The sequence below is a fragment of the Geotrypetes seraphini genome, chromosome 1 (assembly GCF_902459505.1).
Source record: "Geotrypetes seraphini chromosome 1, aGeoSer1.1, whole genome shotgun sequence".
Lineage (NCBI taxonomy): Eukaryota > Metazoa > Chordata > Amphibia > Gymnophiona > Dermophiidae > Geotrypetes > Geotrypetes seraphini.
In genome coordinates this window covers 525394026-525406287 of record NC_047084.1, presented here as the reverse complement: position 1 = coordinate 525406287, position 12262 = coordinate 525394026, and the positions used below count along the sequence as shown (strand labels likewise).

The 12262-nt window shown below is 52.0% G+C and overlaps 1 protein-coding gene across 1 annotated transcript in view; it reads right to left on the bottom strand.

Moving 5' to 3' along the window:
• CEP120 (centrosomal protein 120) overlaps window positions 1–12262 on the bottom strand; it is a 247075-nt gene that overhangs the window by 220617 nt on the left and 14196 nt on the right. Inside the window, exon 3 of the mRNA XM_033929005.1 lies at window positions 10022–10136. Coding sequence (XP_033784896.1) covers window positions 10022–10136 — 115 coding nt within the window. The remainder of the gene's footprint in view (window positions 1–10021; window positions 10137–12262) is intronic.

The following is a 12262-nucleotide window of genomic DNA, read 5'->3' as shown; positions in this document are numbered from 1 at the left end:
AGTTAGTAAAAAGTGTATTAAAATTAGTCCCATAAAAAGATTACCTTATTTTCTGCTTATAAAAAAGTTTTATACAACTACAATACTATTTTATTCTAAAGCAACAAAAAAAATCTTTTTCTACCTTTTGTCATTTCTGCTTTAATCATCTTGTCTTCCCTCTCTTCATTCTAGCCAGCATTTGTCCTCTCTCTGTCTTTCATGCAGCATCAGCCCCTTCCATCCACTGTCCCCTCTTTCTCCATTCCATATGGCATCTTCCCTCTTTCAATGCTCCTTCCACTGTCTATCTTCTCTCCTTTGTACATGATTGATTTCAACTCTGCCACCTCTCCATTTTTCTTTCTCTGTCACTACATTACATTACATTACATTAGTGATTTCTATTCCGCTTGTGCCTTGCGGTTCTAAGCGGATTACAAATTAGAAGACTGGACATTTCCAGTAGCATTGCAGTACATAGAATCAAGAATGTGTCAAGTTACAATTGTTAGTCTGGACATTTCCAGGAGAAATTGAAAGCAAATAGTAGATAGTGATAGGTTGTTTTGATGAATAGAAATAATACAGTCAGGATTCAGAAGTGTTGCTATGGTGGTGGTGGTGGTGGTGGTGGTCGTGAGAGTATTTTCTAATACTATTGTGAGGTTATGATGATGGGAAGTGTTTTTTGAAGAGATGAGTTTTGATTTCTTTTCGGAATACTTTAATGTCTATTGATTTGATCAGTAGATTGGAGATGGTAGTATCGATCTTTGCTGCCTGTGTCGATAAAAGGCTGTCGTATAGTTTTTTTCGTCGTGTTCCATTGAGAGGGGGGTAAATGAATAGGCTCTGAGTTCTCCTTAATCTGTGTGAGAGGTTACGGTGTAGTCTGTTGTTTATGTAGCTGGGTGCTGTTCCGTGTATTACTTTGTATAGTAGACAGTAGAATTTGAACTGGGATCTTGCTTTTATTGGTAGCCAGTGTGAGTCTAGGTATGCGTTGGTGATGTGGTCATATTTGCCGAGGGAGTAGATGAGTCTGAGGGCCGTGTTCTGAACAGTCTGTAGTTGTTTTATCATGTAGTTTGGGCATGATAGGTAGAGGCTGTTGCAGTAATCTACAATATTTAGTACTAGGGATTGTACTAATATCTTGTATTGATCTTTGTTGAAGAATTTTCTTATTTTTCTTAGGTTATGCATTGTGAAGAATGCTCTTTGGATGATTTTGTGGATTTGAGACTGCATTGTGCTCTGACATCTCTCTCTTCTCGTTTCCTCACTCCACAGTCTGGCATCTTCCCTTCCCTGATTCCCTGGCATCGCTCTCCTTTTCTTCCATCTCTCCCTCCCCCTCCATGCTATGATATCTCCTCCTTCCTTTTCCCTTGGTCTGGCATACCTTCCTCTTTCCCTCCGTGCCCTGGCATCTCTTCCTCCCTCCCTCTCTTCCCTCCATGCCCTGGCAATTCTTCCTCTCTCCCTCCCTTGGCATCTCTTCCTCCCTCCCTTCCCTCATCTTCCTTCTCTCTCTCTTTCTCCCTCCAGTTGGGGGCAGCAATTTTCTCCCCATCTGCTCCCTTTCCTCCATCTGTCACCCCGTCCCCGATCGGCAGTGCAGCCCCTAAGCCGGTGCTCCAAGGCCTGGCGTCATGAACTTCTTCGAGCAGCAACAGCGTTCCCAATTTGCTGCTGTTGCCGGCTTCGGGCCTTCTTCGCTGTCGAGTCCTGCCTTCATGGAAACAGGAAGTAGGCAGGACCCGGCAGAGAGGAAGGCCCGAAGCCAGCAACAGCAGTGAATTATAAACGCTGCCCAAAGAAGTTCATGATGCCAGGCCTTGGAGCACCCAGGGCAGACCGCTTCTCCCCCCAGCCCTCCAGTCACACCTACGCAGAGAGGAGCTAATAATAACTGTTGTTTTCCAGTGGGTTTTCTCTTTCCCACCACTCTCCATCCGCCCAACAGGGGAAAATCCCAGTACGTCTGCGCAGCACAGCATGTGAGGCAAAGCGCATGCGCTACGTTACACTGGCGACAAAACTCGTGCGGCAATTAACCATTAAAATAAATGGGGGGGGAGGGGTGAAAAATGGGAAACACTGGTGAAAACAGGTTATTATGGGGGGGGGGCCGCTGTTGCCCTAACTCCTGCCACCACAGAATCAAAAAGGTGATTGAGGATAAAATCCACCCACCTGTCCTAAACATCCTTCAGGACCACCCCTCCATCAGAGGGTAGAGAAGTGCACTTTGTGACCTGTGCCGGTCATCGCCAAATCCACCTTCAGTGGAGCTATATGTTTGGAAAACCCAGGAGCCATGGGATACAGCCTCGCCATGGCTCTAGCACTTTTGAGGGGACCCTCCTGGGACTCCCAAACTTCTGACAGAATCCTGGCCAGATCTAGATTGTCCGGGAAGGAGGCAGAGAGCGGACATTGGTCACTTATCAGTGAGCATTCCGCTTGAGCGGGTTGATCCGAATTCAGGTTCAACTTCCGCAAGGATTCAGCAATAATATCCGCAAGATGGTTTGTCTAAAACTATCTGCGCATTGATGGATCATCCACAAGATCACGGACCCCACCCACCTCTTGATCATGAAGATCCGCTAGGTTAGCAACATTGGCTGACGCTGCCGAGGAACCTGCGGCAGCAGCAGGATGGAAAGAGAAGCAGAAGGGATGGCAGGGATCACCTGTCTGCTCTCCGGGGTCCCAGAAAAAAAAACACAGAAACATGCTGGAATTCAGTGGCCGAGAAGAGCCCATCTGTGGAGCTGGATTCTGGGTTGAAGTCACAGGCATGGACTTTTTAACCAAGTAAGCCCGATACATCATATTCACAAATTCCGGGGGGAAAGAAATCTCCGGCGGTGAAAGCCACTCTATGAGCATCTGATCTAGAGTACTTGGAAGATTTATGGGATATGTCCCCTGAGCTGCGCTTGCGTTTCGCCAAAGCATCTTCCTTACCCTTTTTAGGGTCAATGGACGTGCCTTTCACATTGCCGGGAGAATTGGAGGCAAGGGGGGCCTCTCCGGAAGAAGGAAGCACGGAATCTGCGAACGCCTCGCCTCCCTCATGGGCCGCGGCTCATGGGTCGCGAATCCACCAGCCATCCGACGCAAACAAGGCATGAATCCATGTCATCATGTCCTGAGGAGGCCATCTATCAAGTTTGGAGGGAAAACGAAGCTCTTAAACACAAAAAATATACACTTTTGAAACTTTTAAAGAAAATCCAAGATGACCACCGTGGATGCCGATTTTGCCCTAAAATAGCCCGGGGGGGGGGGAAAACCCCCCAAAACAAACAAACACAGGGAACCCGTAAAAATGGCAATTTTGCGTTTTTATAGGTTGGGAGGGTTAGGGCACATGCAGGGAAACTACCTAAAAACCCCTTTATCCCAGGACAAGCAGGCATGATATTCTCACATGTGGGTGACGTCATCTACGGAGCCCCAATGCGGACAGCATTTCAAGCAAACTTGATTGAAGATTCAAGCTTGCTGGCTGCACCACGCATGTGTGCCTCCTGCTCCACTAGAGGGCGCATCCCCTCCTCGTGGTCTCCAGTTCGATTTTTTCCGCTGTGCTAAAAAGACACGTTTTTTCTTAGCGCTGCCCTAGTGCCTTCTTGCACCGCGATTTATTATTATTTTCTTTTGTTTTTGTCGTAAAAGTCGCTGTGCATAACAAAAAATTTCTTTTTCCTGCTCAGAGTGCTTTTCGCGCCTTTTTCTCACGATCCGGGGGCTCCCGGATCGCCGCGACCGCGAGGCCTGATTGGCCGCGGCCGCCTGGATGTCCCGGCCCATTACGGGCTTTAAAAAGTGCACCGGGTGCGAGCGTCTTCTATCTCTCACAGACCCGCATCGCTGGTGCATCCTTTGCCTGGGGGCCGACCATCCAACGGAAACTTGCCCCCGGTGTGCAACTTTTCAACAGCGGGCGCTCCGCCGACGACGGGCCCGCATGGCAGAGCTATTCGCTACCGATCAACCCTCGACCTCGGCCTCGAGATCGGCCCCGGCCTCAGCCCCGGCCTCGATCTCGACCTCGAGTACATCGACCCCGCCTCGGGACTCGACCTCGAAGACCTCGAGCTCTCATAAGTCCTCTGCCCCGGGTAAGTCCCCACTTCCTTCCTCAGGTTCCACATCGTCAAAGAAGCCAACCTCGGGGACAATGGCCGCACAGAGTGGAAACTCCTTACCCACGGCCCCGGCAAAAACCCCGAAGACCTCGGGACGTGCCTCCACCCCTCGGGAATGCTCCGAAGCGAGATCGCCCCCGGTGGAGAGCACAGTGGCCTTGGACATGCCATCGATGCTGTCCGTGCCCGTATTCCAGGACCTGCTCCGAGCGATGATCACAACGGAGCTATCCGCTGCCATGGCTCACCTTCAACCGGCCTCGGCCTCGACCTCGCATGCACCGGACCAGCCTGAGCAACGCGCCGAGACCCCTCGAGGAAAACCGCGCCGGTCTCGTCGCCACTCCTCTTCATCGGATTCCTCCCCGAGGCATTCGAAGCATTCAAAACGAAAATCGAGACCCCTCTCTAAGAAAGCCCGGAGTTCCCCTCCGGTACGAGGGCGCACCCCCTTGACTCGATCGGGGGAGCCGCTAAGGGTCACCGAGCTGTCTCTTACCAACCCACAGCTCCTATTGACTCCCCCTCGGTCCGGAGCTCCGGCCCGAGGCCCTAGGCTTTCGCCGAGGGAGTCCGGGGAGGGATCCCCGACCAGGCACCGGTCGGTCCCCAGAACCCCGGCGTCGTCCCCGAGGGGCTCCTCGAGGCGATGCAGGTCCTCGACCCCGGAACTCTTTCACAGAGCATCTCCGGTATCGGACCGAGGATCCGAGAGAGAGCCCCGCTATTCGAGGGAGGCTTCTCCCTCCTTCTCAGCCAAACGGCGGTCTCGGTCACCGTCACCGCAAGGGGCTACGGGACCCCATCGACCATCCTTTACGAGGTTCGTCCAGGACATGGGACGTGCCCTTGACTTGGACCTACAATCTGACTCAAGGTACTCCAAGGAATACCTGGCGGAGCTGGACATGCCTTCCCCGCCCCGAGAATCCCTCCGGCTACCACTGAACCCGGTACTCGGGCAGACCCTTATCAGGAACCTCGAGACTCCTTACATGGTGACGGCGGTCCCATCCAAAATGGAGTCTAAGTACCGGACGGTACCTCACCCAGGGTTTGAGCAACCACAGCTGTCCCACCAATCCCTGCTGGTGGAATCATCTTTGAAGAAAGCTCACCCCTCTAGGGTGTCCGCGGCGGTCCCCCCTGGACGCAAAGGCCGGACATTGGACAAATTCAGACGGCGGTTGTACCAGAACTCTATGATGACCGCCAGAGTCCTGAACTACACTTTCACTTTTTCCTCCTACCTGAAGCACCTCATTGGGTGGCTCGCCTCCTTCTCGGAGAGCTTACCCACCCCTCGCCAGACAGAGTTCGGCCTCCTCCTCGAGGATTTTTCCAATCTCAGGCTACACTTGTTCCACGCCGCTTACGAAGGCTTCGAGCTATCTTCCAGGGTCGCAACCTTCGCGGTGGCCATGCGCCGGCTGGCATGGCTACGACTCGTCGATATGGACCCCAACCTGCAAGATCGACTAGCCAACCTCCCCTGCGTTGGGAAGGAACTTTTTGACAACACCATCGAAGCTGCTAGGAAACGGCTGTCTGAACACAACGCTCATTCGCGTCTCTTGTCCGACAGAACCCTAAACCACAGACCTCTCGCCCCTTCCGGGGATTACCTCGACGCTACCCCCAGAAGTCCACACCGGCCTTTTCCAGACCACCGCCGCGACGCCCCCAGGCTCACTCTAGGGCTCCACCAAAATCACAGCCCACGGCATCGGCGAAGCCATCTCCGTCCTTTTGACGGAATGAGCGGACGGGGGCGGGCCCCCTCCGCACCTCCACCGAGCCCCCTCCCCATCGGGGGCCGCCTTCAGGCCTACTACCCTCACTGGAAAGCCATCACGTCGGACTCATGGGTCCTTGGCGTGATCTCATCAGGGTACTCGCTCAACTTTCAAGAGGTACCCCCCGACAGTCCACCGAGCGCGTGCCCTCCAAACCGAGCGCAGTTGCCCCTCCTCCTCTCTGAGTCACAGGACCTCCTCCGCCTGCGGGCGGTGGAACCGGTCCCCCAAAATCAAAGGGGCCAAGGGTTTTACTCCCGTTACTTCCTGGTACCGAAGAAGACGGGAGACCTGCGCCCGATCCTAGACTTGAGACGCCTGAACAAGTTTCTAGTACGGGAAAAGTTCCGGATGCTCTCACTTCCGATTCTTTACCCCTTGATTGGCGAGGGCGATTGGCTCTGCTCCCTCGACCTGAAGGAGGCCTACACCCATGTTCCGGTGCACCTTGCTTGCCGCAAGTTCCTGCGTTTTCAGGTGGGAGACCTTCACCTGCAATATCGGGTCCTCCCCTTCGGCCTGTCCTCATCCCCCCGAGTCTTCACGAAGTGCCTCGTAGTGGTCGCGGCTGCCTTACGCTCCCATGGTCTGCAGGTATTCCCCTACCTGGACGATTGGTTGATCAAAGACTCGACCAGGGAGCGGGCTATCTCAGCGACCCAACAGACTATCACTTCCCTTCAGTGTCTGGGGTTCGAGATAAACTTCCCAAAATCCCAGCTACGCCCCTCTCAGTCCTTACAATTCATCGGGGCCGTGCTGGACACGGTCCGCCTTCGTCCCTTCCTCCCCCCTCAGCGTCGGGAGGCATTGGTAAACCTGAGCCGACAAGTCTCGAGATCAAACTCGGTCTCGGCACGACAAATGATGACGCTCCTCGGCCATATGGCCTCCACAGTCCACGTTACCCCGCTTGCTCGCCTTCATCTGCGGTTACCACAGTGGACTTTGGCATCACAATGGCGACAGGATCGGGACCCGATCAACCGCCACGTGACAGTGACTCCTTCCTTGCGAAGATCGCTCAGTTGGTGGACCGACTCTTCGAATCTTTCCAAGGGTTTGCTCTTTCTCGCCCCTCCACACCACAAGGTCCTAACCATGGACTCGTCGGAGTACGCTTGGGGGGCTCATGTGGACGGTCTCCGCACTCAAGGTCTGTGGTCCGCAGAGGACCGTCGCTGCCACATCAACGTGTTGGAACTCCGGGCCATCTACCTCGCCGCGGTGGCCTTCCAACACCTGCTTCACGACCGGGTGGTTCTCGTCCATACGGACAACCAGGTGGCGATGTACTACGTAAACAAGCAAGGAGGGACGGGGTCCTGGTCCCTCTGCCAAGAAGCTCTACGGCTCTGGGAGTGGGCTGTCTCCCAAAACATCTCCCTTCAAGCGGTTTACATTCAAGGGGAACAAAACTGCCTGGCGGACAGGCTCAGCCGCCTCCTCCAGCCACACGTGTGGTCCCTGCATTCTCAGGTGCTGCGACAGGTGTTCGACACGTGGGGGACTCCCCAGATAGACCTGTTCGCCTCCCCCGACAATCAAAAACTGCCTCTCTTCTGTTCAAGGATATACTCCCCGGACCGTCTCGAGGCCGATGCCTTCCTCCTAGATTGGGAGGGAAAGTTCCTCTATGCGTTCCTGCCGTTTCCTCTGATTCTGAGGACGCTGGTCCATCTAAAATCTCTGAGGGCCACTCTGATCTTGATCGCTCCTCGATGGCCCCGCCAGCCTTGGTTCTCCCTACTACTTTAACTCAGTGTCAGGGAACCTCTGCTTCTGCCTGTCTTTCCCTCTCTGCTATCTCAGAGTCGGGGTTCACTGTTACATCTCAATCTTCAGTCTCTTCATCTGACTGCTTGGTTTCTTTCCCCTTGACTTCCTTCCCTGTATCTCAGTTGGTCAGGGAAGTGTTGGAGGCTTCTCGGAAGGTCTCGACCAGATTCTGCTATTCTTAGAAGTGGACTAGATTCTTGTCCTTGTGCTCCTCTCACCGCCAGGACCCGGTGTCGGTCCCTGTGTCCTTGGTTCTGCAGTATTTACTCCATTTATCTCACTCTGGCCTGAAGACCAATTCCATTCGAGTCCATCTCAGCGCCATTGCTGCCTTTCACCAGCCCCTGGAAGGGAAGGCTCTTTCACTCCATCCCTTAGTTTCCCGTTTCATGAAGGGGCTCCTGAATGTTCATCCTCCCCTCAAACCGCCTCCGGTGGTTTGGGATCTCAATGTGGTTCTAGCTCAACTGATGAAACCTCCATTTGAGCCTATGGATAAGTGTCATCTTAAGTTCCTCACTTGGAAAGTGATCTTCCTACTCGCTCTCACTTCTGCTCGGAGGGTTAGCGAGCTGCAGGCCTTTGGTGGCGGACCCACCTTTCACGGTATTCCACCATGACAAGGTGGTCCTCCGCACTCACCCTAAGTTTTTGTCTAAGGTGGTGTCTGATTTTCATCTCAACCAGTCCATTGTTCTACCTGTGTTCTTCCACAAGCCCCACTCTCATCCCGGAGAGGTGGCGCTTCACACTCTCAACTGCAAGCGGGCGTTGGCCTTCTACCTCCAACGCACCCAGTCCCATCGGACGGCCCCCCAGTTGTTTTTGTCCTTCGACCCCAACAGGTTGGGGCGCCCAGTTTCCAAGCGCACCCTGTCCAACTGGTTAGCTGCTTGTATTTCTTTCTGCTACGCTCAGGCTGGCCTCGTGCTGCACGGTCAAGTCACGGGACATAAGGTCCGAGCGATGGCAGCTTCGATAGCTTTCCTCAGGTCCACGCCTATCGAGGATATCTGCAAGGCTGCCACGTGGTCTTCGGTTCATACTTTCACCTCACACTACTGCCTGGATACACTGTCCAGGAGCGATGGCCGGTTTGGCCAATCGGTCTTACGTAACCTATTTTCTTGAATTGCCAACCTCCCTCCATCCCTTATCAGTTAGCTTGGAGGTCACCCACATGTGAGAATATCATGCCTGCTTGTCCTGGGATAAAGCACAGTTACTTACCGTAACAGGTGTTATCCAGGGACAGCAGGCATATATTCTCACAACCCGCCCACCTCCCTGGGGTTGGCTTCTTTGCTGGATATGTGAACTGGAGACCACGAGGAGGGGATGCGCCCTCTAGTGGAGCAGGAGGCACACATGCGTGGTGCAGCCAGCAAGCTTGAATCTTCAATCAAGTTTGCTTGAAATGCTGTCCGCATCGGGGCTCCGTAGATGACGTCACCCACATGTGAGAATATATGCCTGCTGTCCCTGGATAACACCTGTTACGGTAAGTAACTGTGCTTTTTAGTACCCCCAAAATCGCCAAACCAGTGTGCATACAGTTACTCACAGTGGCATGTGCTGCTATAGGAATAAAGGTAGGCAAGCTCAAACACAGCATGCAAGGAGATCAGTACCTCAGGAAGCTGAGAAAACTGGATTTCAAGTCCTCTGACTGCCTCACCTGTCCGTACACCCCAGTTAGTGACTCCCCAGACCTCCAAATCAATCAGTGAAGGTACACAGTCCAGTCTTGATCCTAGGTGTGCCTCCATGGAACCATGCAGCCTGCACTTTACCGCTTAGCGGACGAACCCAAGGAGAGTCAGCTCCCGATCCCGAAGCCCCGATCTGACATGCAGGCTGTCGGGGGGGAGGGGAGAGGGGTTAACTAGTTAACTGCAGTGGCAAGGCGATCTCCTGCCAAAAGGATATCCCCGCATGGTAAATTTGCAGCACCAGGGCAAGACCCGTGCCAAAATGAAATTAATACACTAGAATTTAGGAAAACACGAGCAGAAGAGATGAGCTCCTACAGTTTGGCTGTAGGAAACAAAAAAACTGACCTTCAAGGGGAGTGCCACAGATGACGACAGGAGGAGGGACTAGAGCTTGATTTGAGAATTCTGCAGAATTTGGCTGCAAAAGATGCACAACACCCTACCATTCAGACTACAGAGGGATTTTAGAAGAAACAGCCCTTACTGAACATTGAGAAAGTTGTGTACTCAATTTATAAAACAAATTCTATGATTCACCAAAAAATTGATTTTTCATGTCATATATTCCCCTGATGTTCAATACCTGTTTATGTTCCTGAGCAGTTCTTAGATCTAGTACAATATATCCCAGAGACTCTTTAGCTGAAGTTACAGAATCTATAGCAAAACACTGGAGCTTGACAGGAGTACGTTGTAATCTGTAAAAATAAAGGTGATATTTCAGACTATGTTAGCCAATTATTAAAAAAGGATACAATAAATTAAGTTCATAAAGTGTTAGGGACATATGAAAATGGGTGAAGTAGCCATAGGACATTTAAGCTGAAAAGGAGCCAAGATTTGAGAATCTTATACTAAGTAGCATGTAAATTAACTGCAAATCTATAAAATCAAGTTTAGCATAGTTAAGGGATCAGTAGTTCGGTAGTTTATAGGATAGATTAGAATTAAATGAACTGGATCAACTCCAGCTCTGCGATCCTTAAGTGATCGGGTCAAGTAGCCAAACAACATTAGGGCATCCATTTTGTGAATTGTAAATTAAGTGGTATTTCCGAGTCACAAAAACTGTTGGTATCAAACAGGGATGTCTGTAAGAGACTAGGAACCAGATTCACTAAAGATAGCGACTAAATCGCTGTTGGCTGATTCTCTGGCCAATTTTTAAACAGCTATTGATTCACTATCAAGTTTGTATGTAAATGATTTGCAAAGAGGTGCAAACGCCCCGACTCAATCACTGAGTGAGCGATTGAGTCAGTGCAGAGCTCTGATAGTAGCAACAGGAGAAGCAGCCTCCTGTCACTGCTATCAGGGCTTTTGTCGGGAGGCATTTTTTTTTTTTTTTTTTAAATAGCACAGATATTTTATGTGCATTACACATGCAAAATATCTGCCCAATAAAAAAAAGAAGGAAAAAACCTCCCAACAATGCCCCCTCCCCCAACCCCCAAAAATGGCAGGAGGGATGGCCACTCCCTCCTGCTACCAGTCGTCCCTGCCGCTCTTAAATATAGCAGGAGGGATGCCCACTCCCTCCCCCGCTGAACTTCCCCCTGACCCCCCCTCTCCCACCTGACGAACTTATGGCAGGAGATATGCCCACTCCCTCCTGCCACCGGCCCACTCCCCTCCATCTCAGAAATTCCCCTGAAACCCCCCTCACAACTTATGGCAGGAAGGATGCCAACTCCCTCAGGTCATTCCCTCCCCACTCCCTCCCCGCTGTTGTTCCCCCTTCTCTGTACCTTTAAATTGGAAGCAGGAAGGGTGCTCAATCCCTCCTGCTCATCCGGCGCAATGCAGGCCCTTATGCCCCACCCGATGCATCATGTGATGCACAGGAAAGGGCCTTAGGCCCTGACTGGCTCAGGCACCTTGGGCTCCTCCCTTGGGAGGGTAATGAGGCGCCTGAGCCAATCAGGGATTTCCTTTTGGAAGAGGCTAAGGAAGTCCCTGACTGACGCCTAGAAAGCACTGAATATTGTGTGGGGTAGTAAGTCCATATTAATCTTGAAACTTGAATGCCACTGCCTATCTTTGCCTAGACCGCAGCAGCCGGTTATCGTGGCAGGGAAATTCCCCCCTCTCCCATCTGCTGAGCGTCAAGGATTCCCCAAAGCCGTGATTCTGTAACAAACACCCAAGTTCTGGGCGCCAGTTATAGAATAGCAGTTTTGGGGAGTCCCTGCAGCTCAGCTGATGAGGGAAGGGGGAATTCCCCTGTGTCACAATCCGTCCCCAGTGGCTCCGCTCATTCCAGAGCTGCCGGTGGCTAAACCTTATACAGCCATTCAGCGAGCTAACCACGGGGATAGGATTGTGACTAGTCCCAGGAAAAAAGGTACATTTCCCTTTAACTGGAAGCAGGCTGAACTGCAGGGAGTAGAGGAAGGAGAGCAGAACAGCTCAGAAGAGCCTGAGAGGGACCTCCCTCCTCCTGTTCACTCCCAGCTGAGGCCCATGGTGAGAAATGTAAAACAAGCTAAGCAATCAAGGCAGGTAACTCCTCCCCCTCAGAGAGCAGGGTGTGTTCGTTTGAACAATATAGAGGCTGCTCTGAGGAGAGGAAAGTTAGTTGGCCCTGAGCCAGCTCAGGGAAGGGTCTCTCCTGACTATATTCCTGACTGTGAGGATGTGACCATGATGGAAACTGACACTGACCTTGTTGCCAACCAGCCAGCCCCACCTGAACCCATGGAATGGGTAGAGAGCCTTGGACTGCCTGAAGATACGCTCATGCAATAAAGATAAGTGGCAGGTCTGAAGGTTTGGAGCCGTTCGCTGTTTATTAGAACCCTGTTGTGCAGTTGTGCTGTGTGTG